The sequence below is a fragment of the Argentina anserina genome, chromosome 3, assembly GCF_933775445.1.
Source record: "Argentina anserina chromosome 3, drPotAnse1.1, whole genome shotgun sequence".
Taxonomy (NCBI): Eukaryota; Viridiplantae; Streptophyta; class Magnoliopsida; order Rosales; family Rosaceae; genus Argentina; species Argentina anserina.
In genome coordinates this window covers 34231615-34247368 of record NC_065874.1, presented here as the reverse complement: position 1 = coordinate 34247368, position 15754 = coordinate 34231615, and the positions used below count along the sequence as shown (strand labels likewise).

At 37.7% G+C, this 15754-nt stretch overlaps 1 protein-coding gene across 2 annotated transcripts; it reads left to right on the top strand.

Annotated features, from left to right (window-relative positions):
• The first annotated feature begins 1393 nt into the window (after positions 1–1393).
• LOC126789331 (putative E3 ubiquitin-protein ligase LIN-1) lies at positions 1394–8363 on the top strand. Of its 2 annotated transcripts, XM_050515468.1 has the most exons (9): positions 1394–1710; positions 2388–4288; positions 4644–4880; positions 4967–4994; positions 5064–5706; positions 6008–6152; positions 6716–6982; positions 7439–7748; positions 7891–8363. In XM_050515468.1, the coding sequence occupies exons 2-9, from the start codon at positions 2417–2419 to the stop codon at positions 8007–8009; spliced, it is 3621 nt and encodes a 1206-aa protein (XP_050371425.1). In that variant the 5' UTR covers positions 1394–1710; positions 2388–2416; the 3' UTR covers positions 8010–8363. The 2 variants fall into 2 exon arrangements, with proteins under 2 accessions (XP_050371425.1, XP_050371426.1); XM_050515469.1 differs by lacking the exon at positions 4644–4880.
• The last annotated feature ends 7391 nt before the right edge of the window (positions 8364–15754 follow it).

The following is a 15754-nucleotide window of genomic DNA, read 5'->3' as shown; positions in this document are numbered from 1 at the left end:
AAATGGATTTGCACCTCCATTTCCATATAAACCAACAACAATAGATGAAGAAGATATCCCAACTGATAGTATTCATATAGTACCATTTCTGAAGCAAATTAGCATAGATCCAATTTTCCCAACTCAGAACAAAGGTAGCAAGGATATTCGGGTGAATCTTAAAATTTGCCGAACCTGTTTAGACTTAGAACAGTCCCTGAAGAGGTGAATCATTGTTTTTGGAGTATTAGTGCATAATTTGCAGTGAGGATTGGAGGCAAGCTTCATTCGAAACCTCTGCTCATTAGTTAACAATTTATTTGAAACAAAGGTGCATTAGAATATTTTAATTTTTGGAGGTATAGGAAGAGACCAAATCTTCATCCAAACATACTTTTGGAAGCCCTGTTCATCATATAGCACATTGTAAGCAGATTTTACGGAGAAAATTCCAGAAGAAGTCTGCCTCATATAACTTGATCAGGAATATCACATTCAGCAATATGAACAGATAACACTTGAGCAATTATTTCTTGAGGAAGATTTTCACCAAACATGATCATATTCCAGCTACCATCAATCTAAAATTTATTCACAACATAGTTAGTATTGACAATATCATGATATCAAAACACTTATGCATTTTCACTTATGCATTCATATAATGTGGTCTTAGTTGGTATCAAAACACTTTAAAAGTAATCATCTTCCTTCAAGTCAAATAGGACTAAACCTTGAATATAAGATATGTCCACTCAAACTTTTGCCTCTTATCACTACTGTCAAGACCACGAGCAGTGCTCTTGGTTTTTCTTTTAACTGTATCAAGCATGAAATTAGCCCTTCAATTTTGTGGTACAACCACTAGTGATTTCCTCAGAAATACGTAATGACAATATTTTCGCTATTGACCAAAAAAAAAAGACAATATTTTCGCTGACTATATCAAAGATAACATACTGTTAAGTTGCGACGAGAACATAAGACCACAACAGAATAATTTTCTGAATCTTTTCTGAAATTGTTCCTTTTGCAACGATCTGTCGACTTATTTTCTATAATTAAAAAGAAAAAAAAACATTGGATGTGCCAATAGTCATCATATGAAATTTTTTGTATTTAGAAATTGTGATCCTCCAATGATATGATCAACCATTCAACCAATAAACTATGCTATCCTAAGCTAGTGTTAGAAGGGGCGGCAGTTGAAACAGTTTGAAAACACCAGTAAGCCTGCAAATAGAAAGAAACACGCCTTCATAGTTTGAAACAGTCTCACTACTACTGTAAATCTGTATATTTATATACGATATGATGCATTTCACAGTCTCTCTCTCTCTCTCTCTCTCTCTCTCTCTCTCTCTCTCTCTCTTTTCATTTGTCAGCTTTCTCTTGTCACTTTTCCTCACTCATACATTGCCTCCTTGCCTATTGTAGCCATTCTCCATCGTTTTCTAACTATTTTGGTATTGGTTCCTTTTCTATATGCCTTCAGCTCCTATATAGACAAAGCCCAGTTCTTTCTTATTCCTTCGTTATCCCCACCCTATTCTTTGTTTTTTGATCAAACTCAAATCTTTTCATTCTTTGGATTCTTGTTTTGACTTTCGACCCTGTTTGATTTGCCTCAAGGTGTTTAATCAAATTCCTCTGACATGTTGGCAACTGGGTTTTGCGTGAAGTTTCCAGAAGGGGGCACAGTTGTGTTATAAAGAGTTTCAACCCTTCAAGGTGAGCAAAATGATGTATTTGTGAGACTCTGTATTATTGGTGATTGGAGTTACTTTGTTTTTGTGGTTTATGACTGTGACACCAAGTTTTCGGCTTTAGCTCAGCTGCGTAAGAAATTTTACTGTTTACAAGATAGAATTTAGCATTGGCATAGTTGTTTTTTTTTTATATCTCTGTGGTTCTTCTCCTGTTCTTATAATGGTTTATTGTTCGCTTCACATGTTCAAGAATCAGGGACAGAAGCTTATATAAGCTTTTCTCTCTTGTTGTGCTTTTCTTACTAATTGAATTTGATCACACTAGCTGATTAGCCAGCCTCTTATGACTTATCTGTTGGATTTTCAGTTTTTCACCATTTCATTAGAAGTTAAATTTTGCATGACTAAATAATCTAATCATATGCAAAATGTTTTTCAACATCGAAAGTCTAGTGTATGAACTCAGACTCTTGAGCTCCATTGTCCTTACGAGGCACTTTGCAAGGACAATTTAGAATCAAGTGTTTGATCGAATCCTCTATTTTCTCATGATACAATAAGTAGTATCTTGTTTTCGAGGTCCATCACCAATAAATTGCAGTACTTTTCATTTGCTTTTGCAGTTTAGCATGTTTTGGTACCTGAAGGATGAGGTCTACTTTAAAGTGATTTATATTTGCTTTCTTATTCTGCTTTCAGTGTTTTAGAGGGTGTTGGTATCACCATATATGGCATCATCTCTGGAGGACCTTCTAGCAAAAGATGGTTTCAAAGGAAAAAAATTATGGGCAAGGTCGAGGACTTCCTTGCGGACCGAAAGGATCTCTCAATACATTAGTCCAGACCAACCAAAGAGACATTCAGTGTCAGGAGATACAGCGAGGACAAGGTATGCTGTAAATCGTAATGGTGCAGTAGATGATTTACCAACAGGCGATGATATCAGAGGTAGGAGGGGACTAAGAGATGACCTTCTTAAAAGAAATGAAGTAGATGGAGGATCAAAGAAAGAATTTAGGGTCAGTAGACTTGGAGGACTAGGTTCTACTAGCAGGCAGGAAGCTAGGAGTTTAAATAGCAATGTAGGAGAGAGAGGCCATGCTAGTGTATGGGAAGCTAGAAGTTTAAAAAGCAATTTATCGGATAGAGATCATGCCAATGTGTGGGAAGCTAGAAGTGTGAGAAGCAATTTTTCAGACAGAGGTCATGCCAGTTTGTGGGAAGCTGGAAGTTCAAAGAGCAATGTATCAGCACATCTGCCTAGAACTGAGATAGTTGAGGTTGAAGATGAACAATACAAGGACGTATATTCAAACGAGTTGTATCGCTCAGAGGGAAGGAACCATAGATATTCTAATGGAAGTGTGGAAAAGGAAGGATTTGAGGAGCGGTTGACGAAGCTGACAGAGGCGGGTAGGAGGAACAGCAACAGTTCAACTACCAATGTGTCTGGACGTGTGAGTTTCAGTGAGGTTAACAGAAAAAGCAGGAAACAGCGTGCAAGCTCTCATGACCGGTTAAATAGAGGTTCATCAATCAGCAAAAATTCTGAAGATAGCCGCAGCCGAAAGCGTGACAAAGTTTTACATCCTGATTCCAAACCTGCTCTTGATGAAATTGCTATCAAAGCCATAGTTTCCATATTGAGTGGCTATATTAAGCGTTTTATAAAAGAGGAGGAGTTCCGGAGTGCACTTAGAGATAATTGCATGAGTTCTTTGGTATTTAATGATCAGGAAAAAGAGCATGCTGAGACCAAAGTCATAGAAAACCTGGAAGAAGCAATAGAAACAATATCAATGGCTGCTGAGGAGTCTGCAAATGACACAGATTTAAGAAGAGCCTCTTTGCAGCTTAGTGTTATCACAGGCTTGACCTCTGATGATTTGCAGTATGGATTTACATCGGGGGTTTCTAATTGCAGGTTGTCAGCTTGTGCTCATCTCTACCTCAGTGTGGTGTATAAGATCCTGAAGAAAGACAGGGTATCAGCAAAGCACCTTCTGCAAGTGTTCTGTGATTCACCATTTACTGCAAGAACGATATTGTTGCCTGAATTGTGGGACTATCTATTTTCTCCACATCTCTCACATTTAAAGGTGTGGTATGATCAGGAGGCTGATTCTGTGGCAGATGCAAAAAACGGGTCAAGGAAACTGGAGCTGTTAGGAAAGGTGTACAATGATATTTTAGACTCCGGGACATACCAATTTGCACTTTATTATAAGGATTGGCTTACAGAAGGAATTGAATCTCCTTGCATTCCTTCCATCCCTGTCCCTTCATTGTCTCTTTGGCAAGTTCAGCAGGGAAGCTCTCATGGTCATTCTTCAGAGCTGGCTAGTCCAGGTGGTCCACAATCCATGGTCAGCAAAAAACTGTATGATGCAGTATTTGGCCGCGCAAGTAAAACCGAATTACATGAAGTTGAAGTTGAATTGGATGGAGGGATTCAAAGCTTTGAAGAAAGTATGAGAACTCCTGATGGCTCAGCTGTTGTTGAACAAAAAAGACCATACTTTGGAGAAGCATCACAGTATGGGTATCGAGATATTGAAGAAGATCCCAGTAAGATTGCACAAGAAATTGAATCCCTAGCTGTAAGTACTTTTTTTTTTTGCAAAGCTGCACGTACTTTTTTTCTCTATGAATTTGTTCTTATTTTTAAGTGCATCCACCAAGACTTGATTGATCATTAGGTGGTCGCCTATTCTATGTTAGCAGTGCTACCGTAGAAAAGCATGTTTTCTAGCATTGATTTCACATATACCATGAAGATATATTTTGCTGAATCCAATTTGAATCTTGGTAACTTTTGACGATTGCTTATAAGCTGGCTATCTATGAGGTACATAATAATGATAATATTAGTACTAGCCTCCACAGTAGTTAGTATCGTAATGGTCTGTCTCCATCAAAACTTATTGAGTCTCATAATCTGTAGCTTTTTCGTAGGGAAATGAACTCTCAATGGTACCTGACCAGCAGTGGAGTTTCTCTAGAGATAGTGATCCACGAGAAAGTGACCTCAATGACCAGTTTGGTAACATTTCTAGAGAAAACACAGACAGCACCAAAATTGTACATCAACTAGATCCTAAAGAAATGGAGCTTACTCAGAAAGGGATTACAAAATCAATATCTACTGTTTCGGATTCTAGTCAAGCGTCAATTACCAGTTCTGTTATAAATGTACTGAATTCTCTCTAGATTCTTTATCTTTGTACTATGTCATTTTCTTGTATATGGTATTTAACCTTATCTCTCTCAAAATGCAGCCAGTCAAAGCAATGTCTTCTTCTGAAGGTGAGTCACAAAGGAATATCTAAAATAGTATAATTTTGTAATGCTCATATTAACATTGACTTTCCACAGGGTCACAGGGAAATTATGTTGAAGAAGGAGTTGATTTATCAAGTATTCCCCAGGACTTCCTTTGCCCCTTAAGTGGGGAGTTGTTTGAAGATCCAGTCACTCTAGAGACTGGTCAAACCTTTGAGCGTTCGGCCATCAGGGTATGGTTTGATGAGGGAAACAGAACATGTCCTGTGACAGGAAGAGCTCTGGAATCACTAGCAGTACCTCTTACCAACCTAATCTTAAAGCGTGTGATTCGTAGTTGGAAGTCTGAACATTCGAGGCAACTCTTAGCTTATGCCTCTCATGTAGTTGGGACATCCGGGAGAGTGAAATCCAAACACTACGACGAAACAATTATTTTTGTGCTAGAGCAGCTTCTCACTTGTTTCAGCAAAAAAGAAAGAACGTCAAATGCCAAACACCTTCTCTCTCTTGGATTCTTGCAGTTTCTTCTACAAAGGTTCGAAATAGGAAAGGAGGAAGAGAAATCACGTGTAGCTGCACTGTTTGCCTGTTGTATAGAAGCAGATGCAGGTTGTAGGTGTCTGATAGCAAGTAGCATTAAAAAACAATGCCTCTTGGAGCTACTTCAGGGAAATGACGTTAGCATAAGAACAAATGCGGTGTTGTTGATGACAGAACTCATTTGCTTGAAGAGGTGAGATATACCAACTTTTGGGTTGCAAAATGTATGAGGATGATGTACAAATCATTTTCCTTCATTCCTATTTGAAACATTGAAAAGACATGCTGTTTTATGGTCAATTTTTTTAAAAATAAAAAACACAGTATGCCTTTATTCATATAATCTTCTTTACTTGAATGTGAAAGACATGAGTAAGTATCTATGATGAGATTCTGAGGATTGGATATGCTGTCAAATGATATATTCTTATTGGTAATTGTTATATTGAAGCAATTTGACCACTAAAACCATGTTAATTTTATCGTTATTGCAGGAAGAAAGATGTGTCATTACTTCTCACTGGCTTGCAGAATGAAGGGAGGATGAATATAATGGCCATTCTGCTTAAGCATCTCCAAAGTTCTGTACCAAACCAAAGGCCCTTGGCTGCTGTGCTCTTGTTATACCTAGATATTATGGTATACAGAAATTTTCTAAAACTTTTCATCCTCATTTTCTTCATTTATTGTATGCCACTTTATTGCTCAGTAGTGCTACCTACAAATCCTGACCCAGTTAATATGGAAGTGCAATTGTCTGAAAATTCTAGTCACCTTTTAGCATTTTGAGTTGTATTGTTAATTTGTTATGCTATATGATTTATTGGAATAGATTTCAATCATGCTTAATGCTGCAGAAACCAGAACTGATTCAGATCTCAAGTATAAATCCCTCAGTATATCTCTTTCAGTTTATTTTCTGAACATGTTCAGTTGAGTCAGTAAAAAATGTCATTTACAAGATCTATAGCTGAAGACTGGCTGCGATATGATGTTACATCAAAATTGATCACATCTTAATCAATAGTTTTTCTGGCACATACTACTTGGCAAAAGCATAATATGGAACTGGCATCAAGTACTGCTGAACTCATTCATGATATTATTACACAAGTTCTGATGAAACCGTTTAGCATAATGTATCTCACTTCTTTAAGCATGATACAATATATGTTACTAACACGTACAACCGAATGCTACAGGTATCAGTTGAACCACAAGAGTATAGCATATATAGATCGGAAGCTGTTGATGCCATTGCTGAAAGTCTTCATTGCAGCTTAACTAATGTGAATGTCCGAGAGACTTGCTGCAAAGCACTTCTTATCTTGGGAATGCATTTCTCTATCTCTGGAAAATTGTTGTCACAAAAGTGGATGATAAAGGAAGCAGATCCTAATGATAATGGTGAAGTGGATTCAGTTGACAATGGAGAAGACGGTTCACTAGCTAGTGACACATATCCGTCGGTACATTTGAATTCACATACTCTATTTCCTTCGTCAGTTTCAATAGCAATTGACACATGCAGTGAATTTCCTATCTACATTCATACCTTATAGTAACTAGGGTTACAGACTTAAGGATATAGATCAAGTGTTTATAAGTTTTATTATTAGGATATTCATCAGTTTTAGCATAATTAGGATTTACGTCTGGTATATTTACCCCACTCTTATAGAGTTTAAAGGAAAATTGGTCATAGGTATGAGGCTGACCTGCTAAGGAGTAGCGTCTGTACTATTTCTGCACATTCTCCCCATTAGAAGTTCTTAGAACATATAATCACATATTTCTTCTCTAACACTTCAAGGATGCTTTAATTTTATTCTTTTTTCAAGTGGTGAGAACCTAAATTGACTTCTGTGACTCGAGTAATTTAATTAATTAGATTCTAATTACCTGTTTGATGCTGATTATTATAGGATGACGAAGATAATTTGACTGAATATTGGTTGAGGTACTTGACTATCACACTGCTTGGATATGGAACAAAATCAATTTTAGAAATCCTTTCAAAGTGTTTAGGGTCAGAACACTTAAATTTGGTCAGGATGTGCCTAATCACCGCAGAATGGTTGAGCCGAGCACTTTCTTCACTATCTGATTCCGAGTTTCAGCTCTCAGCCTTCTCAGCTCTCATTCATCCACTGAAAGAAAATCTGAAAAACAGTGATCACGTTGAGCACCAAGTTCTTGCTACAATGTCTCTGCTCAACTTCACCAAAATCTCTGGTAATCCCCTTCAGTTGACATTAACTTAATTTCCCCAAAAACGGTTACATAATACATACATCAGATTATTAATAACAAATTTAAACATATGATATCTATTAATTTAGCGAATGCACTACATGCATTTACTCGTGTCTTGCAGAGTGCAGGGTGCTTTTGATGGAAAGCACAGAAGATATTTCAATTCCTCTACAAAACCTTGCTGAAGTAACATGGAGTGCAAAAGTGTTATATGCCATCATTTCTGGAGAAAGTCTTTAGACTGGTAAGAAAGATATGCCGGTCTTAATATATAACGTACATTACAGTTTACAGTCATCTACTATATATTCTACTTGAAGAGAGGCAGAACTCATATCTCTCCTAGAGAACGAAATTTATAATTGAAAGAATGACTATACCAGTATATCCTAGTTCAAGCTTGGAGGCACTCGATCTGCTGCTTGATTAATTAATTTTCTCAAGTCTGTTTTAGTCGGGGCATACTGGGCGCATACGCGAGTACTTACATCAGTTATTAGATAGTGAAAACAACGTAAGTCCTGTGGTAACAAATCTGTAAATAATGTATACTTGTAGAGAGGATTTCTGGTTTAAGGAATATTTAATTTTTGACCGCTTGTGAATTATGTACTTCACATTTTTGAAGATCTAATTGGTAGGTTGCAAAGGATCGATTGATATGTGTTTTTGTCTTCGATGCAAAAACTACATATCAACTGAATAATGCATCATCATAGTTAGTAGTCAAGACTCAAGCTAGCTTGACGTACACCAAGTAGCAAGCTATAGTGAGCGTAGTGTCACGAGCTTACTATTTTATTATGCGACTCGTGCGGCCTTAGCAACTCCCTTATGTTAAGTCAGTCTTACTCCTGCAACACCTGACTAGAACAATTAAAAAGCAAAGAGAATATCTCTAAATATAACTTGTATTGAACAAAGAAAGCTTACAAGAGTATTTATAAGTATGTTTGAAGACTTCTTGCTTGATGCCTCAAATGTGAGGGGTGCCTCCCTATTATAGACATCATCCTCTTACATCAATAGTTCTAGAGAATTCTAGGACTATGTACAAGTGTAGAGATTTTTAGATAACTCTATACATGTCTATACAAGTCTAAGAGTACCTTGAGTATTCTAGAGACTTCCGGAGTAGTCTTGGTCTCTTAGTCTCTCTATGGTTCTAGAGAAATCCGGAGATGTCACATGGCTTCCTCATTCTTCCGAAAACTTTCATAACCTTCCAAAAGGTTCTAAAGAGTTCCGGATGCGCCTAGAATGCTCAAGTGTTCTCCGCAAAGTCATGCTTGCTTCAAAAATGCTCAAGGTAAAAATAGATAAATTTGGCGGGATGTGACTGTAGTCTCTATAATGATGAGCTACTTCAAATAAGTTTCATAAATACACTGACATTTTATTCATTCAACTTTCAACACTTTAGCCGATCGCTCACTTTTCAAATGTATCACTCCGGTTATTTATTCAATTTTGGATGTATAGCATGTTTTTCGCTGTTTATTTCGATATCTCTCTCGACTGCATCTGTATTGTCTATTGAACTTGACTATGCTTGATCGTAAAAACTTGAAGTAATAAGTAAAATGGAACTTTTGTTTTATGAGTGATTACATTAAAACAACCTTCACGTACATATAATTAATGGTGCTTTTACACGATAGTGGTTGAAATTATATTTACTATTTTTACAGTAACCAAATTATAATTCATCAGTACGTGATATATATCTGATCGAGACATCGACTAATCTCCAATTAACATGTACGTCTCATTCAGATTATGGAACCTATATCATGTTGTATACTGTACGTAGCAACATGCAATTCCATCATACAGCCTCTAATCATAAGTTAGTACGTGCAATGAATTGTGATCAGATGCATATGTGATTAGATGCCTATCTCACAAGCTAGGAACAAGGAGATACATGATATTCCATGCATCGATCAATCATTCAAAACTCTATAACTAGTTGGATAATATATAGAGAACGTACTAATTGTGAACCTCAAATGCATATGTTCTGATCGATTGCCTTGGTTCTTATCTCACAAACAAAGAGCACTCTTTGTTTCGGTCGAAGACTTGTGCTGAATTCGTGATATATTCCCAAAAGACTCATAAACTATTCTCAATCTAGCTAGATCATCTAGATGATAAATTCTCGTGTTGTGCTTTCGCGCATCTCATAATTTAAATCCATTTATGATTTGTCGAGTTCCAACTCCCGAGCAGCATTATGCATCCTTTTGAAAATCACGTACCGCAACCCTAGTACCATGCATGCATGCCTGACGTATACTTAACCGTTATATCACCAGAAAAAAATAATACTTAACCGTTATTATGCTTTTTGTTCATTATTTTGTCTAAATCGACGAATTAATCGATCATTGATCTATCTGAGTTCCTTTTAACCCCCTTTTCTGATTAATTCTAATTCTGAATATTAGAAATGCTTTTCTGTTTTCTTTTAAACCACATATACAGCAATAACTACATGTTGACATATAAGGGAACTAATATACACCAGATTAAAATGTGTTTTGATGCAACTAAGGAAATTGGTATTGCATAAATATGATTGCATGTATTTGGTCGTTTACATATATGAACACCACCAAATTGGATTCCCTGCATTCCACGCACAGATGGAAAATGCATATTTCACATATGGTTTTTATCGAGCTATATATGGCAACTCAGGTAGGTAAAAAATGACCTAATTAAGTCATAGCAAAAGTACCATTTTTAACATTTGTACGCAGCACCCGTCGTCAAGTTTCAGTAACCAACAACCCTATATAAACATCATACTAGACATTGGGTAGAACACTCTCAGAACCACCTATAATCCTAGCTATATCATTCAGCCTTCCCTTCATTTTTGTAGCTCAAAGTGTCACTAATGTCTTCCCCAATGAGCTCCAGTATTGATACGCCACCACTGTCTATCACTGGAATCCAAAGGGTTAATCAGCCCATGAATACTGCTCTTACAATCGGTGTAAGTGCGAGGCCGGAAGGTCCACACTTGAACTTCCGGCCTCCGGTTGTACCCAACGAGGACAATGCCGTCACTTATCACTACTTACCCCAGTACGCTCCTTCCTTAGCTCCCCACTTCCTAAATTATGGTGCAAATCGCAGTACTAATTTTTTTGGATTTGGTATCACCAATGTTGCTAATTGGCTTCAACACAATCCCCAACAAGGTTTTGCAAACTTTGCCTCTGTGGGACTTCCACCACCTACTCCTCCTACAACCCGTCCTTCGCTCCCTTTTGCTTATCCAAGCAATGAAAACCCCAACGCGTCGTCGCATGGGTTCAATTATATTGCTCACCAGCAAAACCTTTTCGGAAATGGCCCTTCCTTCAAGCCAAGATCTAGCCCTGTAAACATTTACAGGAATAGGGGTCAAGTGCCTGGTACTGGTCATCTTGACACTACTGGTACTGCGACAAACTCTATAATTATCATTCCAGACGACTCACCTCCACAAACCACAAGTGCTGCTCAATCGAGTCCCCAGAGAACCAATCTTTTGGTTCCCAGAGATGAATCTGACCAACCAGATCAAACTTTGCAGGACAAAAGGCCGAGCGAACGACCAGAAGAAGAGCATAAGTGTCATTTTTGCAACAAGAAGTTTGAGAGCGGTAAAGCACTGGGAGGCCATATGAGTTCGCATGAGAAGAAGAGAAAGCGGGAGCAGACAAAAGTTGGAAAGAATTTCATGGCATCTGGTACTGGTAGTACTGCTGATGGAGCTTGCCGGAGGCGCGCAGATCGCACGGAGGGAAAGGATGAATTCGATGCAACTGATGAAGAAGATGAGGAAAAATGCAACTGAATTCGAATCAAAGAAATTAAAACTGGACTGTTAAGATCCCGATGTGTTACCCTTTTAATTTTTGTTCTGTTATTTGAAGTGAATCATACGTAGCGTAGACTACTGCATACATCTTTTCCATTTTGATCGATTAGTACTTTAGTAGTTTTGAAAATCATGTATGAATTTATATAAGTGGATATTTTCTCATCAATCGACCACCTCTTCTAGAACTTGTTATTCTCTGCTGAAAATTATGGTCCTGATGTCTAATTTAAATCGTGCATCTTTACTAGATCGACTTGATCAATCTAGCTAGCTCTCCTCCCGGCCAGTTGATGTTAAAGTATGATATATGAAGAGGATATATATACCCCAGCACACGCCTAGCCGATCCTCTAATTAACAAGTAGATGATTTAGTTCTAACTTCTAATCAAGCGCATCAGCTGGTCTAGTGATCGAACACTATCAGTTCTAAAATGTTTTCATTCTCTATCACCACTGTACAAAGAAATGTTCGGGATTTGTTTCTTCATTTTTTATCAGAAAAAAATTTGCGTACAACCTAGTATGTACGTATACGTCCAAACTCTCACTCATTTGCACATTTTGGGAATAAAAATACATGACTTTAAATGTAACGACCCCAAAAGTTCGAGCTTTAAAACTCAAAATTCTAAAGTCATTAAACACCGAATAATCTCAAATAACTCGAAATCATTAAAGTGTAACAGCGGATCAATTCTGAGTTCTCAATACAACTCAGTCAACCAATTATTACAAACCAAATTTATAATCCATACATAAAATGGAAATGTAATAATCCTCACAAATCACTCACAAATCTCACAAATGAAATTACACAACATCTCACACACAAACCCACGCTAAAACCTCACCACAAGTAGGATAAGAACGACTTCAAGCCTCTGTAGTCGTCACTCAACTCCCACTAATCAGCACCTGCAGAATGATCCCCTACACCATCGAATTGGTGCACCGGGATTGTAAACACAAACCCGGTAAGCTTATAGCTCGTATGAGTAAAATCACAATACAGTTCGCATATCAAAATATACGAAAGATCACAAACAACAAATATAAATGCCCCCATGAGCCAATGGTCAGCCCATCTGGTTGACCCAAAGAAATATGAAATAAAAAGCTCATGAGGAAATTAAGTAACCCTTCTGGTTACCCAATGCATTTATAATACGGGTACCAAGAACGCTGGTACACATCTGTTACCCCTCTCGTAATACACCGTTGATATTGGATAGCCACCCGCTACCCAACATCCAAATACACCGAGTACCCATGAGCAGATAACCACCCGTTACCTCACATGCAGTACTAAGGCAGACAGACTAGAGCTCTAACTGTATCGTAACTTTCGCCCGGCCAAAGGCTAGGTTTCGACTTGCCAAACACGTACAATAATCTCACATCATATTGTACCAAAAATTCAGGTCCGAAGACAATTCACATTTTAACAATCTCAATGTTAAAAATCACGTACAATAATCCCACATTATATTGTACAATTCAAATCACATGCTCAATATAATCACAATAAAATCATAACAGTATATTATATAGCAAACTATATATATTCGTACTTATTTATACAATATATATATAATCCACTATATCTTATACATGTCATATTTCACTACACATGCTCATTTCTCACTTCCGTCATCGAAATGACTATTTTTAATGAATTACTAACAGTACGTAGTTTAATGAACTATATATATATTATGTACCTATTACCATTATACTATATATATGTAGTCCACTAAATTATATACATGTTATAATTCATTTGATAAACACACTTGCAAATGTTGAATCACCACGAGGGTAGATTCGTAAATTCAGTGAGATTTTACTCACCTTATTGACTTGAGCGTAATTCCACAATTCGCGATGCTAATTCATTTCCTCGATTTAACGATCACCTTAAAAGAATAAGAAAAGAATTTATAAACGTTTCGTAAACCTTTAAATGCCAAAACAGTAATAAACGGTTACTGTTCAGCAATTTTCGGTTTTACGAAATTACTGTTCACTATTCACGGTTACTGTGCAAATATACGATTAATACGTATTTCTGTACGTATAAATATTATATACGTATTTCTGTACGTATAAATATTAATACGTATTTCTGTACGTATAAATATTAATACGTATTTCTGTACGTATAAATATTAATACGTATTTCTGTACGTATAAATATTAATACGTATTTTTGTACGTATACGTACGATTAAATGTAAATACAACTCAGTAAATAAAATTTACTAAATTACCCTTTTACAAATTACTTTTTACATTTACTGAAAGTAATTTATAATTACATTTACCGAAGGTAAAAATTAATTACATTTACCGTAGTAATTAAAATTTACATTTACATTTACCGTTACACAGTAAATTACCAAAATACCCCTTTCAGTCAAAACTATTTACACCGCCTCACACGGCGGCGCGTGTGGCACACGCGCCACCTCCGGCCGGCCGCGCGTGGGGCCCACGCGCCGAGGCTAACCACGGAGCGTGTGACGCCACCGCCGTGCCTAAACTCTCCCCCTCCTCCACCTCTATCCTCCTACGGCCTCCGCCGACTCCTAGGCTATCCCTAGCCTTCTCACGCGCCGCCTCTAGGCGGCGGTATCTCCTCCTTCTTCTCCTCCGCTCCCCCTCTCCGATCTACTTCAAACTTCCCCAAATCATTCATAAATACAACAACAACAATCCAACAATCGATCTAACCAAAACCCTTACCTAAATCACGAATTGAAATCGTTGAAGTTCCTTGGTAGATTCGGACCGCCTGCGTTTTGCGTCCGAGAGTCACGCCGAGCTTCGCAGCGTCGCCGGTGATGCGTCGTGCTCGTGGGGTGGTCACGTCGTGGTGGTGAGGTCGTAGCTGCCGGCGGTGAGGTCCCCAAGCTTCAATCTGTCGCGTGGGATCGGGGGAGAGGCGAGAGGGAGGAACTCGGGTTCGTGAGGAAGAGAGAGGACCTCGAGGGAGAGAGGAGAGAAGAGGGAAGGAAGGAACTCGGGTTCGAGAGGGAGAGGTGAGATTGATCGGTGAGGGGAGAGAGAACCGAGTGAGGGAGAGGAAGAGAAAGTCGAGAGAGTGAGGGAGTGAGAGAGAAGAGAGCGGCGGGTTGAGAGGGTGAAGGGTTTCCAAATATGGGAACCCTAGTTGCAACCAATTACTTATATACCCCCTCCCAAAATCGGAAACCAACTTCCGTCGTTAATAACTTTTACGTACGTCGTCCGATTAGGACGCGTCACATATCCACGAACTCGTATCGACGAGCTCTACAACTTCCGTGAAGAAAGTTTTCACAACCGAGCGACGAAATAAAAGTCGATAAATTCGTTCGGAAACGTAACGTTTTCTTATTAAACGTTCTCGGAACGTTTCCGTTCCCGTTTCGTAACGTTTGCAAGCAATCATATTCGGTTTAAATCAAACTTCACAACTTTATAGAATTTAATTCAATTCAAATAATGTTTGAAAACGAGGGTTATTACATTAAAAGTTCAAAAGTTTAGTTCATTACTAAAGATCAACGTAAACAAAAATCGTTTGATTTATTGATTGCATCAAACAAATGAATGGTTATGCTGAAAGTTAGTAGTCTCATGATCAGCCGTCAATTTGTTTGATGCAATCGATTATGAAGACGGTTTTTGTTTACTTCAATTTTTTGCAATCATGATCTTTATTAGTTTAAACTTTTGAATGACTTATATTTTTAATTTACACTGTGTGTGAAAAATAGACAAATGAGAGATAGTTTGGATGCGCAAGTACATATTAGGTTGTACGCAAGTTTTTTCTTTTTTATCATTAGATTAGGGGAGGACTGGTGATTCTATCATTTGTCCAGCAACGATTACTAAACACTAGTGATCAAAACTGATAGTGTTGGTTAACTATTCATGGCCAAAAACACATCAAATTAACCAATCCGAAGTTGGTGTGGTAGAATTCTGGATGATTCGAGGACTTTGGGTTAATCAGTGCAAAAATGTTTCTCCATAGCACAACAACAATTGTAAGCAACGTCCGCATAATGATACGGCCTTTAGAGCATATACACCAATCGGTCGACGGCAAA

Bases quoted from the DNA above. Each gene is read 5' to 3' on its own strand.
- LOC126789331 (XM_050515468.1), top strand. From the start codon at position 2,417: ATGGCATCATCTCTGGAGGACCTTCTAGCAAAAGATGGTTTCAAAGGA. The intron at 4,881-4,966 runs GTACTGAATTCT...CTCAAAATGCAG, and splicing joins TTACCAGTTCTGTTATAAAT to CCAGTCAAAGCAATGTCTTC. The intron at 6,153-6,715 runs GTATACAGAAAT...CGAATGCTACAG, and splicing joins TGTTATACCTAGATATTATG to GTATCAGTTGAACCACAAGA.